The following is a 16,755-nucleotide window of genomic DNA, read 5'->3' on the forward strand; positions in this document are numbered from 1 at the left end:
GAAAAAGAGGTGGAAGAGAGGAGGGAGAGTGGAGGAAAAGTGGAGGAAGAGTGGAGGGAATAGAGGAGGAAGAGTGGAGGAAGAGAGGAGGAAATAGAGGAGGAAGAGTGGAGGAAGAGAGGAGGAAATAGAGGAGGAAGAGTGGAGGAAGAGAGGAGGAAATAGAGGAGGAAGAGTGGAGGAAATAGAGGAGGAAGAGTGGAGGAAGAGTGGAGGAAGAGTCAAGGAGGAAATAGAGGAGGAAGAGAGGAGGAAGAGAGGAGGGAATAGTGGAGGAAGAGTGGAGGAAGTGTTGAGGAAGAGTGGAGGAAGGGAGGAGGAAATAGAGGAGGAAGAGAGGGAGGAAGAGAGGAGGAAGAGAGGAGGAAGAGAGGAGGAAGAGTCGAGGAAGAGTGGAGGAAGGGAGGAGGGAATAGAGGAGGAAGAGTGGAGGAAGTGTTGAGGAAGAGTGGAGGAAGGGAGGAGGAAATAGAGGAGGAAGAGAGGGAGGAAGAGAGGAGGAAGAGAGGAGGGAATAGAGGAGGAAGAGAGGAGGAAGAGTCGTGGAAGAGTGGAGGAAGGGAGGAGGGAATAGAGGGGGAAGAGAGGGAGGTAGAGAGGAGGGAATAGAGGAGGAAGAGAGGAGGAAGAGTCGAGGAAGAGTGGAGGAAGGGAGGAGGAAATAGAGGAGGAAGAGAGGGAGGAAGAGAGGAGTAAGAAAGGAGGAAGAGAGCAGAAAGAGAGGAGGTATTTGTGCCTATTTGAGGAGGTATTTGTGCCTCTGTAACTTTCTCACTCATCATTACTCACGATTCATTCAGGATTATTCATTAAAACATATTCTCTTTAGAATAACAGTGACTCCAAAATGACAGAATACATTATTGTGTCACTGTCCCAATACTTTAGGAGTTCACTATAGCGGATGTTAGTAAATGCAGTCTACAGTGCTGCTTGCATGGAAGTTTAGTCTCTAGACGTTTGGTTTCTGGACGGACGACACTTTACTGTGGAAATACAATCTAGCAATTTATCTGTGTACAATAAGACATGATTTACAATGTAAACAATAAAGCTCATCTCAGAAAGCTGATTACAAGCCATATTGACAGAAGACAGAAGAGGGAATGATATTGTCAGTGTGGGGCTAGAGCAGAGCTTCCTTATTACGTTGGCTTGCTTCCCAAACGGCACCCTATTCCCTATGTAGTGCACTATTTGTGACCAGAGGCTTATGGGGTAGTAGAGAAGAGGGTACCATTTGGGACACAGCCATTAATTGTTTTTGTCAGTGCGTCTAGAGCAGAACTTCCCTATTACAGTGCTTCATAATGTCTCACTCTAAAGGTCATACTAAGGTCATCCTAAGGACACTTCTTACTCTTCTAGCCTGAATTTAAAGGTAAAAAAAGGCATGACTCTCGTTCTCAGTTAAAAGCTTGATACGTTACTAATCTATTTTCAGTTAAAATCATGACGTTTTGTCCGTTTTAATGGACCATCAGAATGACCAGAAAAGCCATGGACAGACGAAACTTTATTATGATAAAAAAGAAAAGGTTATACACAAATGAAATGAACGGTGAGCAGTGAGTTGGGCCTTTTCATTCCGAACGCTCATATTCTTTTTTTTGGTTGCACCTCGTCTCACGTTGTTCGAGCACCTTCTACTCCTCGCCTCTTGCCAGGATGCCAAAACTGAAACTCTGACCTCATCCCTGGTTATGGGTGTAAGGTCGTCGGTTAAACTCCCACAACTCCCACAACTCCCTCCACATGGCGAATTGCCTGGAATTAAGGTGTGAAACGATATCCATCGTCTATAGTCTCAGGAACTTCAGTAGACTGCACCTTCTTGATCTGACGAATCATCATGCCGGATAACACTAGCCCAATCAACTGTGGGAAGGATGTTACAAAATTAAATTACCCATAACACAATATGGCTGGAATTCAATCAAACATGGGAGGGACGGGTAAATCAGGGATAAACAACAAAAAAATTACAAAGGAGTTAAATTGAGTTTGGTTGAATATTTGTTATGTATAATGTATTAGAAAAATTATTATAAATAATTCCATACAGAATAAACACCAAATCCCAAGAAGAATCCAAGTCCGGTCTTAAAAGCAGAGTCGAAGTTCTTCAAGATGAGAGGACCACAGGGCTGAGAGGAGAGACACATCCATTGATATTTACATTCATTGGTCCATTAGATATACAGTAAAAGGAGGACTCTAGTCTAGAAGGATATCACTTTGTTTTGGTATAGACATTGCCACATTGCTTCCACCATTTAAAAGTAGTCAACTGGGTGGGGATTTCTATGGGTCGAGAGTGATTTGCCAATGATCAGAGAGCGTTGCTTTCATCAAATTGGGTTGCCTGTGGTTTGTAAAACAAAGACTAAGGTAATATCCAGGAGCCAAGACCAAGATGTATACCAGGACATTGGTCCTAAGACCCAGACCCAGTGAGTTGAGACCATGACAAGTTAAAGACTGAATTTATGTGGTCTTGATGGTCGCAAGACCAAGATCACTAGATCAAGAGTTCATGGGCCTTTTCTTCAATTGTAAGAAACTCAAGTAGAGTAAACTTGTGTACAGTACTGTACAGTACGGTAGAGTACAGTACAGTACAGTACGGTAGAGTACAGTACAGTACAGTACAGTATACTACGGTAGAGTAGGGTACAGTAGAGTACAGTACAGTAGAGTACAGTACGGTAGAGTACAGTACAGTAGAGTATACTATGGTAGAGTAGGGTACAGTAGAGTACAGTACAGTAGAGTACAGTAGAGTATATTACGGTAGAGTAGGGTACAGTAGAGTACAGTACAGTAGAGTACAGTATGGTAGAGTATAGTACAGTAGAGTATACTACGGTAGAGTAGGGTATAGTAGAGTACAGTAGAGTATACTACAGTAGAGTAAGGTACAGTAGAGTACAGTACAGTAGAGTACAGTACGGTAGAGTAGAGTACAGTAGAGTATACTACAGTAGAGTAGTGTACAGTATAGTACAGTACAGTAGAGTACAGTACGGTAGAGTAGAGTACAGTAGAGTACAGTAGAGTATACTACGGTAGAGAAGGGTACAGTAGAGTACAGTACAGTACAGTAGAGTACAGTACAGTAGAGTACAGCACAGTAGAGTAGAGTACAGTACGGTAGAGTAGAGTACAGTACAGTACAGTAGAGTATACTACGGTAGAGTAGGGTACAGTAGAGTACAGTACAGTACAGTAGAGTAGAGTATAATACGGTAGAGTAGGGTACAGTAGAGCACAGTACAGTACAGTACAGTAGAGTATACTACGGTAGGGTGCAGTAGAGTACAGTACAGTAGAGTACGGTAGTGTACAGTACAGTACCGTACAGTAGAGTATACTACAGTAGAGTAGGGTACAGTAGAGTACAGTACAGTACGGTAGAGTAGAGTACAGTAGAGTAGGGTACAGTAGAGCACAGTACAGTACAGTATGGTAGAGTAGAGTAGAGTAGGGTACAGTAGAGCACAGTACAGTACAGTACAGTAGAGTATACTACGGTAGGGTGCAGTAGAGTACAGTACAGTAGAGTACGGTAGAGTACAGTACAGTACAGTACAGTACAGTAGAGTATACTACGGTAGAGTAGGGTACAGTAGAGTAGGGTACAATAGAGCACAGTAGAGTAGGGTACAATAGAGCAGAATACAGTAAATTAGGGTGGATTACAGTACAGTTTAGGGTACAGTAGAGTAGGGTAGAGTAAATTATGGTATAGTATACTAGGGTACACTACAGTAGAGTATGGTAAAGTAGATTAGGGTACAGTGACATAGAGTACATTAGAGTAGGGTACAGTACAGTAGGGTACAATAGAGTAGGGTTAATAGAGTAGGGTACAGTAAATTAGGGTAGAGCAGAGCACATTAGAGTAGTGATGCCGTACAGTAGAGTATGATACAGTAGGGTGCAGTAGAGTAGGGTTCATTAGAGTAGGGTAGAGTAGAGCATGGTATGGTAGAGTAGGGTTATGGTACAGTAGAGTAGGGTGCAGTAAAGTAGGGTACAGTACAGTAGAGTAGGGTACAGTAGTGTACAGTAAATTAGGGTGCAGTACAGTAGAGTAGGGTACAGTACTGTATGGATCAGTAGGGTACAGTAGAGTAGGGTACAGTAGAGTAGGATTGAGTGGGGTACAGCAGAGTAGGGACCAGTAAGGTACAGTATATTGTGTTACAGTATTGTACAATAGAGTAGGGTTCAGTAGAGTACAGTGGAGTAGGGTACAGTGGAGTAGGGTACAGTGGAGTAGGGTACAGTGGAGTAGGGTACAGTAGAGTAGGGATAAATCTGCATTGTTTGCTTTTTGGGGTTTTTGACTTTGTTTCTGTATAAGCACTTTGTGACATCTGCTGATGTAAAAAACGTTATAAATAAACTGTGTTCATTGATAGGGTAAAGTAGAAACAGTAGAGTAGGGTACAGTAGAGTAGGGTAGGGTACAGTAGAGTACAGTAGAGTAGGGTACAGTAAAGTACAGTAGGGTAGGGTACAGTAAAGTAGGGTACAGAGGATTACAGTAGAGAAAGGTAGGGTAGAGTAGGGTACAGTAGAGTAGGGTACAGTAGGGTAGAGTACAGTAGAGTAGGGTACAGTAGAGTACAGTAGAGTAGGGTACAGTAGAGTAGGGTAGGGTACAATAGAGTACAGTAGAGCAGGGTACAGTAGAGTACAGTAGAGTAGGGTAGGGTATGGGTACAGTAAAGTAGGGCGCAGTAGAGTAGGGTGCAGTAGAGTAGGGTATGGCGGGGTAGGGTGCAGTAGAGTAGAGTAGAGTAGGGTAGAGTAGAGTAGGGTAGAGTAGAGTAGAGTAGGGTGGGTTACAGTAGCGTAGGGTAGAGTAGGATACAGTATAGTAGGGTAGGGTTGAGTAGGATACAGTATAGTAGGGTAGGGTTGAGTAGGGTTGGGTAGCGTAGAGTAGGATACAGTATAGTAGGGTAGGGTAGAGTAGAGTAGAGTAGGGTGGGTTACAGTAGCGTAGGGTAGAGTACAGTAGAGTACAGTAGTGTAGGGTAGGGTAAAGTAGAGTAGCGTAGTGTACAGTAGAATAGAGTAGAGTAGAGTAGCGTAGTGTACAGTAGAGCAGGGTACAGTAGAGTAGAGTAGCGTAGTGTACAGTAGAGTAGAGTAGAGTAGGGTACAGTAGAGTACAGTAGGGTAGAGTAAAGTAGAGTAGAGTATAGTAGGGTAGGGTACAATAGAGTAGAGTGGGGTAGAGTAGAGTAGAGTAGAGTAGGGTAGGGTAGGGTATAGTAGGGTCCAGTAGAGTAGAGTAGGGTACAGTAGAGTAGGGTAGAGTAGAGTAGATTAGAGTAGGGTAGGGTAAGGTAGGGTGGGTGGGGTAGGGTGCAGTAGAGTAGAGTAGAGTAGAGTAGAGTAGGGTACAATAGAGTAGAGTGGGTTAGAGTAGAGTAGGGTAGGGTAGAGTCCAGTAGAGTAGAGTAGAGTAGGGTACAGTAGAGTAGAGTAGAGTAGAGTAGGGTAGGGTAGGGTAGGGTGGGGTAGGGTGCAGTAGAGTAGAGTAGAGTAGAGTAGAGTAGAGTAGAGTAGAGTAGGGTAGGGTAGGGTAGGGTGGGGTAGGGTGCAGTAGAGTAGAGTAGGGTAGGGTAGGGTGGGGTAGGGTAGGGTGGGGTAGGGTACAGTAGAGTAGAGTAGAGTAGAGTAGAGTAGAGTAGAGTAGGGTAGGGTACAGTAGCGTAGGGTAGAGTACAGTAGGGTAGAGCACAGTAGAGTAGGGTAGGGTAGGGTTCAGTAGAGTAGCGTAGGGTATAGTAGAGTAGGGTAGGGTATGGTAGAGTAGAGTAGGGTAGGGTAGGTAGGGTAGGAAACAGTGATGAGGGTAGGGTACAGTAGAGTAGAGTAGAGTAGAGTAGAGTAGGGTACAGTAGAGTAGGGTTGAGTCAGGTAGGGTTAGGTAGAGTAAGGTGGGGTAGGGTAGATTGGGGTAGGGCACAGTAGGGTATAGTAGGGTGGGGTAGGGTAGAGTAGATTAGGGAAGGATACAGTAGGGTAGGGGAAAAGTAGAGTAGGGAAGGGTACAGTAGGGAAGGGTACAGTAAAGTAGGGTCCAGTAAAGTAGCGTACAATAGAGTAGAGTAGGGTTCAGTAAAGTAGGGTACAGTAAAGTAAGGTCGGTAAAGTAGGGTACAGTAAAGTAGGGTTAGGTAGACTACAGTAAAGTAGGGTGCAGTAGGGTAGGGTACAGTAAAGTACAGTAAAGTAGGGCTAATTAGGGTAGGGTACAGTAGTGTAGGGTACAGTAGAGTACAGTAAAGTAGGGCACAGTAGGGTAGGGTGCAGTAAAATAAGATACAGCAGTGTAGGATGCAGTAGAGTACAGTAAAGTCGGGTAGATTAGAGTGGGGTAGAGTGGAATAGGGTACAGTAGGTTAGGGTACAGTAGGTTAGGGTTCAGTAGAGTAGGGTGTAGTAAAGTAGGGTAGGGTAGGGTAGAGTAGAGTAGGGTACAGTAGAGTAGAGTACAGTAGAGTAGGGTGCAGTAGAGTAGGGTACAGTAGAGTACGGTTTAGTAGGGTAGGATTCAGTAGAGTACAGTAAAGTAGGGAACAGTAGGGTAGGGTACAGTAGAGTACAGTAAAGTAGGGTAGAGTAAAGTAGGGTGGGGTAAAGTAGGGTGCAGTAGAGTAGGGTGGGGTAAAGTCGGGTGCAGTAGAGTAGGGTACAGTAGAGAAGGATATGGTGGGGTAGGGTCCAGTAGAGTAGGGTATAGTAGAGTAGGATATGGTGGGGTATGGTTCAGTAGATTAGCGTACAGTGGAGTAGGGTACAGTGGTGTAGGGTTCAGTAGAGAATGATTCCTCAAAATGTACCGTATTTTATAATTAATATACAGTACATTCGGAAAGTATTCAGAGAAAAAATTGATAACATTTTTTCTCATCAATCTACACACATTACCCCATAACAACAATGCAAAAAAAAGTTTTTAGAAATGTTAGCAAATTTATATAAAAAAATAAACCCAGAAATATCACTTTTACATAAGTATTCAGACCCTTTACTGAAGACTTTATTGAAGAACCTTTGGCAGCGATTACAACCTTGAGTCTTCTTGGGTAAGACTTGGCACACCTGTATTTGGGGAGATCCTCTCATTGTTCTCTGAAGATCCTCTCAAGCTCTGTCAGGTTGGATGGGAAGCGTTGCTGCACAGCTATTTTCAGGTTTCTCCAGAGATGTTCAATCAGGTTCAATTCCAATCTCTGGCTGGGCCACTCAAGGACATTCAGAGACTTGTCCCAAAGCCCCTCCTGCGTTGTCTTGACTGTGTGCTTAGGGCCGTTGTCCTGTTGGAAGGTGAGCCTTCGCCCCAGTCTGAGGTCCTGAGCGCCCTGGAGCAGGTTTTCATCAAGGATCTAGCTGTACTTTGCTCCATTCATCTTTCTCTCGATCCTGACTAATCTCTCAGTCCCTACCTCTGAAAAACATCCCCACAGCATGATGCTATCACCACCATGCTTCACCGTAGGGATGGTGCCAGGTTTCATCAAGACGTGACACTTAGCATTCAGGTCAAACAGTTCAATCTTGGTTTCATCAGACCAGAGAATCTTGTTTCTCAAGGTTTGAGAATCCTTTAGGTGCCTTTTGGCAAACTCCAAGCGGGCTGTCATATGCCTTTTACTGAGGAGTGGCTTCCGTCTGGCCACTGTACCATAAAGGCCTGATTGGTGGAGTGCTGCAGAGATGGTTGTCCTCCTGGAAGTTTCCAAATCATTTCCAAATCATGTCCAATTAGGTGAAATGACCACAGGTGGACGCCAATCAAGTTGAAGAAACATCTCAAGGATAATCAATGGGCTTCCGAGTGGTGCAGCGGTCTAAGGCACTGCATCTCAGTGCTAAAAGTGTCACTACAGACCTTGGTTCGATTCCAGGCTGTATCACAACCGTCCGTGATTGGGAGACCCATAGGGCGGCGCACAATTGGTCCAGCGTCATACTGGTTTGAGTTTGGCCGTGGGAGGCCGTCATTGTAAATCAGAATTTGTTCTTAACTGACTTGCCCAGTTAAATTTTAAAAAAGAAACAGGATGCAGCTGAGCTCAATATCAAGTCTCATAGCAAAGGATCTGAATACTTATGTAAATTAGGTATTTCTGTTGTTTTTATTTTTAATACATTTGCCAAAATTTCTACAAACCTGTTGTCACTTTGTCATTATGGGGTATTGTGTGTAGATTAACGAGTAAATTGTTTTATTTAAATCCATTTTAAAATAAGGCTTTAATGTAACATAATGTGGAAAAAGGGAAGGGTTCTGAATACTTTCCGATTGCGTTGCATAGTGTTGTTTTGGCTGACATAAAGAAGCATTACCTCTCTGTAGATCCACATCATTTCAGATTTGTCAGATCTTCCCTGAAGTAACAAAGAACGCAAGAAAAACGTTTAAAATAACATTATTGGATTGAAATTTCTTTGACATACAGTACCAGTCAATAGTTTGGAGACACCTACTCATTCAAGGGTTTATCTTTATTTTGACTATTTTCTACATTGTAGAATAACAGTGAAGACATCACAACTATGAAATAATACATATGGAATCACGTAGTAACCAAAAAAGTGTTAAACAAATCAAAATATATTTTGTATTTGAGATTCTTCAAAGTAGACACCCTTTGCCTTGATGACAGCTTTGCACACTCTTGGCATTCCCTTGACCAGCTTCATGAGGTAGTCCCCTGGAATGCATTTCAATTAACAGGTGTGCCTTGATAAAAGTTCATTTGTGGAATTGCTTTCCTTAATGCTTTTGGGCCAATCAGTCGTGTTGTGACAAGGTAGGGGTGGTATACGGAAGATAGCCCTATTTGGTAAAAGACCAGGTCCATATTATGTGAAGAACAGCTCAAATAAGCAAAGAGAAACGACAGTCCATCATTACTTTAAGACATGAAGTTCAGTCAACTTGGAAAATGTCAAGAAATTTCTTCAAGCGCAGTCGCAAAAACCATCAAGCGCTATGATGAAACTGGCTCTCATGAGGACCGCCACAGGAAAGGAAGACCCAGAGCTACCGCTGCTGCAGAGGATAAGTTCATTAGAGTTACCAGCCTCAGAAATTGCAGCCCAAATAAATGCTTCACAGAGTTCAAGTAACACATGTCAACATCAACTGTTCAGAGGAGACTATGTGAATCAGGCCTTCATTGTCGAATTGCTGCAAAGAAACCACTAAAAAGAAGAGATTTGCTTGGGCCAAGAAACATGCGCAATGGACATTAGACTGGTGGAAATCTGTCCTTTGGTCTGATGATTTCCAATTTGAGATTTTTGGTTCCAACCGCTGTGTCTTTGTGAGACGCAGAGTAGGTGAATGGATGAGATCTGCATGTATAGTTCCCAGCGTGAAGCATGGAGGAGGTGGTGTGATGGTTTGGGGGTGCTTTGCTGGTGACACTGTCAGTGATTTACTTAAAACTCAAGGCACACTTAACCAGCATGGCTACCACAGCATTCTGCAGCGATACGCCATCCCATCTGGTTTGCGCTTGTTTTTCACCGTAGTTTGATTTGTTGAACACTTTTTTTGGTTTCTACATGATTCCATGTGTTATTTCATAGTTTGTATGTCTTCACAATGTAGAAAATAGTAAAAATAAAGAAAAACCCTTGAATGAGTAGGTGTGTCCAAACTTTTGACTGGTACTGTAAATTGTTTTTATTATATGTAACATTTTCTTCTTGTAATATTCCTCGTAATTGAATTAGTTGGTTGCCGGGAGTTATTCCTGCTCAAATCACATAGTTAGGATTAAAAACTCCTAGCCCCATTTAAAACAGCTGACGTGTTTTTTTTACTCACCCAGTTGCCGCCATCTTTAGTCGTTTGCACCTCCATACATTGGGACGGGTCTGACTTGAAACTAGAACATTTACAGGTCTCTGGAATCTTGCTATCCCAGTCTCTGTAACTCATTATTCCACAACACTTACCCTGCAACAGCAAACACAGTTGTCAGTGAACACGAGGTAAGAAACAGTGAACACGAGGTGAGAAACAGTGAACACAAGGTGAGAAACAGTGAACACAAGGTGAGAAACAGTGAACACAAGATGAGAAACAGTGAACACAAGGTGAGAAACAGTGAACACAAGGTGAGAAACAGTGAACACAAGGTGAGAAACAGTGAACACAAGATGAACACGAGGTAAGAAATAGTGAACACAAGGTGAGAAACAGTGAACACAAGGTGAGAAACAGTGAACACAAGGTGAGAAACAGTGAACACAAGATGAACACGAGGTAAGAAATAGTGAACACAAGGTGAGAAACAGTGAACACGAGGTGAGAAACAGTGAACACAAGGTGAGAAACAGTGAACACAAGATGAACACGAGGTAAGAAATAGTGAACACAAGGTGAGAAACAGTGAACACAAGATGAGAAACAGTGAACACAAGATGAACACGAGGTAAGAAATAGTGAACACGAGGTAAGAAATAGTGAACACAAGGTGAGAAACAGTGAACACAAGGTGAGAAACAGTGAACACAAGGTGAGAAACAGTGAACACAAGATGAACACGAGGTAAGAAATAGTGAACACAAGGTGAGAAACAGTGAACACAAGGTGAGAAACAGTGAACACGAGGTGAGAAACAGTGAACACAAGGTGAGAAACAGTGAACACAAGGTGAGAAACAGTGAACACAAGGTGAGAAACAGTGAACACAAGGTGAGAAACAGTGAACACAAGGTGAGAAACAGTGAACACAAGGTGAGAAACAGTGAACACAAGATGAGAAACAGTGAACACAAGGTGAGAAACAGTGAACACAAGGTGAGAAACAGTGAGAAATTTACATTGCTAGTCTTACAAATTGATCATGACACATTAAGACTTCTTTATGAATTGGGTTGCAAAATTCTGGTAACTTTAAAAAAATTCACAGGTTTTCCAGAAATCCTGTCTGACAGATTCCCAGATTACGAAGGGAATGAGCATGAAATCCAGAATCCAGGATTTATGGAAAACCTGTGAATTTAGGGAAAGTTATTCAAATTTTGCCACCTATTTATGAATATTAGTAATTGTGGACAATATGTAGACTTCCACAGTACTTGTACTTGTAGAGCCATGATAGTTTGTCGGTGCTCTGCATCAGCCATCATTTCTGATGTAATTGCAGGGAGGTTTTCTTTAATCAGTTGCATGGCCTTAAATAATGAGGAAAAAATACACATTTTGAGACGATTCATCAATTTAAGATGCTTTTATATTTAATTTAAAGTGTTAATTAAGCCACAAAGTAAATGTACAAAATATAAACTGTGAAATAATAATAAATAATAGCAATAGCTTGTGTCTACAGAACTTTCAAACCCGGCCGTATAACAGCTTAGTTTAAGATAAACAGTGTAAGTGATATATCGGCATAAAATCAATGCATTTTTTTAAAAGAATAATGCAACTATTGACAAATTATGATTTTAATTTCACAGGACTTTTAAATATCTAAAGAAAAGTTTACCTCAGGCATTGAACGAGCCATTTGAAATCCAACAATAAGAAAGAAGATTGTTCCAAAGCCTATTATTCCAAGGAACTGAAAATAAAACACACATTTTCGGCAAACAAACAATTAGTAAATCATACATAATGATACAGTTTTGTTTAATACATTTCTTTAAAATGTTATTATATATATTTTCTGCCACATTGAATTAAATAATGTTACCATGCAACCATATTATTGTCTCTTGCAGGAAAAGTTTGATTTTGTATTTGATTTATAGAAACACTATGGTTAATAAAGGTTAATAATGTGATGTTTTTGAACTGTTTTGTATTGTGTCAATGAGATTCAAGTATTTACCACTCGCAGTATCACAATGTTCTCTTTGTATGCACCATATGCTCCAAGTAAAGAGAGCAGCACAGAAACAGCTGCAGTCGATATAATCCATGTCAAGCCAATTGACTCTCCTTGGTCATGCTGGAAAACATGATCACAAGCATTGTCACTGGGGGGTGAGTCAAAGACTTCAGTTTTACAGTTGTTGTTTGTGTTGTTAATTAGTTGGATCATTTCACCTCTGTATTATATGGTGCTGCGATCACTGCCAAAACCAATAGGACACACCCTGCAATCTAAAACACCATGAAAAACGGGTCACAATTTAGAATGCATCAATTAATACATCAAGAAAAGTTAGAAACATACACAATGAAAGTAGTCAAACAACAGAACTACTTTATAAAAAAAATACCAAATAAAGAGGTTAAAAGACACACAGGGAGAAAAATCTATGAATAAACCAACAGGTACACTTAATGAACAATAAAATGTATGAGGTTATCTCATGTTAATATTGCTTACCCCTGACAACATGTTGAATCCAAAGAACAGCTGTTTCAGACATCTGTTGACCTGTGCCATTGTGAACAGAATCAAAGAGCAAAACAAGCTGTTAAAATGATGCTGGGCACACAGAGTATCTACTTGCTTATCTAGCCCCTGTTCTCAAATCAGACTGTTTCAACGGCACACCCTGCTTTAATAATACCACCGCTTGTGAGGAGGGCGGTCTTTCATCTGTATATCTACGGTAAATGACGTTAAAACAGGCAGGGTTTCTGACAGGAACGTTCTGTGACGGCCGTTTACATGATGTTTAGCAGAGCAGGGCAGGATTTGGGCAAACTGCTTGTCAATGGGGAAAGTGACAAACTCGTCGTCCCTTGTTGGCACGTTTTCTCTAAATCGCAAAACATTAGCTATCTTCAAGACAGTTTCTGCAGTAGCTGAATAGATCTTCACTACATGACCATGAAAGTGACAAACTGACACATGTCCATATTTGTCATAAATAACTGCATGACAAAGGAAGTGCTGTACTGCACTGTATGCACTGAATGCGACGACATGGTTCTACGCAGCTAGCTTGGCAGCAATGGCATGCTAAACTAAGATGATCAGGCGTTTGTAGGGGAACCACCTCTTATATAAAGGTGAATGGAAACACGGATTTAGAAGCCAGCTAACTCTAACTGTAAATGGCCATATTGGCATTGCTGTCACTGGCAGGCGAGAACATTTTGGAACTCCCCAAAATGGCTGAATTTACTGAGTAGCGCCAAGTCTGAGAATTAGTTTATTACAGAGAAGGAAATAATTGTTAGTTAGGGAGCCAATAAACCAACTGAAACCGTTCATGTTTGAGCCTATCGTTGCCCCCAGATGAAATAGTTATTTCTAGTAGCAGTAACAACACAGCCATGCCGCCTGAAACAGCTCAGCTAGAGGGTTGGCGTAGCTAACACAAACTGGTAATGGCTAGAGTATGAGTGTGTGTTGTAGAGAGATTGTAGCGATACAGCACAAAATCCCAGCGGATGGTGGCTGTATAACTGTACATCCAGTCAGAGGCTCCTGTCAGACTAATCCTTATGAAGGACTTCCTGGCCGAAGAGGTTACTTGACCAGTCAACAGGCGATTTGCCAGCTAAATAATTGGTGAAATGTTGCTTGACTATAAATTGTTTAAAGTTAATATCAGTAGTGGGTAGGTGTTCAATATATTGTAATGAAACAGGCAGGGAGCAGGTCTCGAACCCTCGACCTTCTAGCCCGAAGTCCAGCGTGCTATCGACTGTGCCCCAAAACAAGCCCGAGCTGCAGGGTAGATATCCGTGCTTATAAACCCAGGTTCGTTACACTATATAAGTATCCTATATCGATGTTTATTATCAGCGCTGTTTGGCACTTTGGTAACACATTTACCATTAGATTAGACGACAGGAGTTTGAATCGCAGACGGCATCATGATTCATGAAATCTCATTCTAACCAATAATGGGGCATGCTCCTTATAAATACATTGTGACTTGGTTTCGGTATCAGACTAACTTTTCTTATGATTTTGTTTGACGAGCAAAGTTTATCGCCAGTTCACCCCATCTGCACAAGGGAGAATTGGACGAGGTGTACAGCGTCTCATCCCTGCGTGTGCCGTTTCTTCCATAAAGCGCGCATACACCGACGAAAAGGCACTGAATACAATTCATTTAGTAACTCTAGCCTAAGACATGTACACATTGTATTAGTTAGCTTGTCCACCATAACAACAGCTTCAAGCGTAACCAGATGAAGTTGCTTTGAAGATAATACTACTTTCAGTGCGCACTAATCCCGGTGTCCCTGTCGCTAGAGTAGTGACTTCAACAAGCTTTGGCTGCTATTATTGGAAAGGAATGGTAACTGCACTCAGCAACTAGTTGGCAGAGTCAACGTAGACGTTAATAATATATGCCATTTAGCAGACACCTTCATCCAGAGCGAACTGTGTTATATGGTAGAGGAAACAGATCATAGAAACAGGATAACAATGTTGATATCATGGATGGTCAGTCCTTGCATCTATAACTCTGTCTATGAATTTGAGAGCGGTTACATGTCTCCAGCCCCATCCCTCAGCTTTTTACCCAAAGAGGAGCAGGGAGACACTTTGTTATTGTTTCTACTGCTGATTGGCACTTTAAGAAGTTAAGATGCAGATTAAATCCACACCAACATGTTACAGATACTATATAAAAACCCCATCACTCAGACAATTAGTGAATACACAGTATCCAGCACAGCAAACAATCAATCACTCAGTTAATGAATACACAGTATCCAGCACAGCAAACAATCAATCAATCAATCAATCAGTTAATGAACACACAGTATCCAGCACAGCAAACAATCAATCACTCAGTTAGTGAATACACAGTATCCAGCACAGCAAACAATCAATCAATCAGTTAATGAATACACAGTATCCAGCACAGCAAACAATCAATCACTCAGTTAATGAATACACAGTATCCAGCACAGCAAACAATCAATCAATCAGTTAATGAATACACAGTATCCAGCACAGCAAACAATCAATCACTCAGTTAATGAATACACAGTATCCAGCACAGCAAACAATCAATCACTCAGTTAGTGAATACACAGTATCCAGCACAGCAAACAATCAATCACTCAGTTAGTGAATACACAGTATCCAGCACAGCAAACAATCAATCACTCAGTTAATGAATACACAGTATCCAGCACAGCAAACAATCAATCAATCAGTTAATGAATACACAGTATCCAGCACAGCAAACAATCAATCACTCAGTTAATGAATACACAGTATCCAGCACAGCAAACAATCAATCAATCAGTTAATGAATACACAGTATCCAGCACAGCAAACAATCAATCAATCAGTTAATGAATACACAGTATCCAGCACAGCAATCAATCAATCAATCAATCAATCAGTTAATGAATACACAGTATCCAGCACAGCAAACAATCAATCAATCAGTTAATGAATACACAGTATCCAGCACAGCAAACAATCAATCACTCAGTTAATGAATACACAGTATCCAGCACAGCAAACAATCAATCACTCAGTTAGTGAATACACAGTATCCAGCACAGCAAACAATCAATCAAATGTATTTTACAAAAATCCTTTTTACATCAAAATAATAACCACAGTGGTTATAGAGGGTGCAACAGTTCAACACCACAGAAGCAAATGTCCGTTGGCTTTTCATAGCTGAGCATTGATAGGTTGAAAGAGACAGTTGAAACAGTAGGACTGGGACAAGGTTGCACAACCATTGAAACAGGTAAAAAAAAAAAATAATCAGTGGAAAAACAATTCCACTCCAATTCCCTTTATCTTTGAATTGGCTGTTGAATGGCCTGCTCCTTCTCCATTTTCAGAACACCATCCTGTTCCCCCAGAGTGATCGATAGTATATCTTGGCACTGAGTTGATTGTGATTCTGAGCTCTCAGGTTCATACAGTGATCTCCCTCTGTCAGCTCCTCTGTGGCGTAGAGGGGCAGGACTCTGTTGCGTAGAGGGGCAGGACTCTGTTGCGTAGAGGGGCAGGACTCTGTGGCGTAGAGGGGCAGGACTCTGTTGCGTAGAGGGGCAGGACTCTGTGGCGTAGAGGGGCAGGACTCTGTGGCGTAGAGGGGCAGGACTCTGTGGCGTAGAGGGGCAGGACTCTGTTGCGTAGAGGGGCAGGACTCTGTGGCGTAGAGGGGCAGGACTCTGTGGCGTAGAGGGGCAGGACTCTGTGGCGTAGAGGGGCAGGACTCTGTGGCGTAGAGGGGCAGGACTCTGTGGCGTAGAGGGGCAGGACTCTGTGGCGTAGAGGGCAGGACTCTGTGGCGTAGAGGGGCAGGACTCTGTGGCGTAGAGGGGCAGGACTCTGTGGCGTAGAGGGGCAGGACTCTGTGGCGTAGAGGGGCAGGACTCTGTGGCGTAGAGGGGCAGGACTCTGTGGCGTAGAGGGGCAGGACTCTGTGGCGTAGAGGGGCAGGACTCTGTGGCGTAGAGGGGCAGGACTCTGTGGCGTAGAGGGCAGGACTCTGTGGCGTAGAGGGGCAGGACTCTGTGGCGTAGAGGGGCAGGACTCTGTGGCGTAGAGGGGCAGGACTCTGTTGTATACTGATGGTCGTGACCTCAATCTAGCTGGGCCCCGAGCTCTTTAGTGATGGTCCCGATGGACCTCTTCTTCACCGCAGCACAGGAACACTGGCACCTAGGGGTCGGTTTGGCATAATGTACCAACCGTTCTTTCCTGTTGGTAGAAAACAATTAAGGCATCTATTAGGCTATAGTTATATTCAAGAATCACTGCAGATACTTGAAATAAACAATAGTCTTAGAAATAACATGGATTTGCA

General features: G+C 42.4%; 1 protein-coding gene across 1 annotated transcript; it reads right to left on the bottom strand.

The window, feature by feature from the left end:
- Nucleotides 1–1,503: 1,503 nt before the first annotated feature.
- On the bottom strand, nucleotides 1,504–12,591 carry LOC106595077 (tetraspanin-8). Its single transcript, XM_082964240.1, has 9 exons — nucleotides 12,387–12,591; nucleotides 12,101–12,157; nucleotides 11,883–12,002; nucleotides 11,538–11,612; nucleotides 11,128–11,223; nucleotides 9,869–10,000; nucleotides 8,377–8,418; nucleotides 2,064–2,147; nucleotides 1,504–1,878 (listed from the first exon to the last, which is right to left on the bottom strand). Exons 1-9 carry the CDS (start codon nucleotides 12,444–12,446, stop codon nucleotides 1,774–1,776), a joined length of 771 nt encoding a protein of 256 aa, XP_082820366.1. The 5' UTR covers nucleotides 12,447–12,591; the 3' UTR covers nucleotides 1,504–1,773.
- Between the last annotated feature and the right edge of the window lie 4,164 nt (nucleotides 12,592–16,755).

This window comes from Salmo salar, chromosome 17, assembly GCF_965601325.2.
Source record: "Salmo salar chromosome 17, fSalSal1, whole genome shotgun sequence".
Classification (NCBI taxonomy): Eukaryota; Metazoa; Chordata; class Actinopteri; order Salmoniformes; family Salmonidae; genus Salmo; species Salmo salar.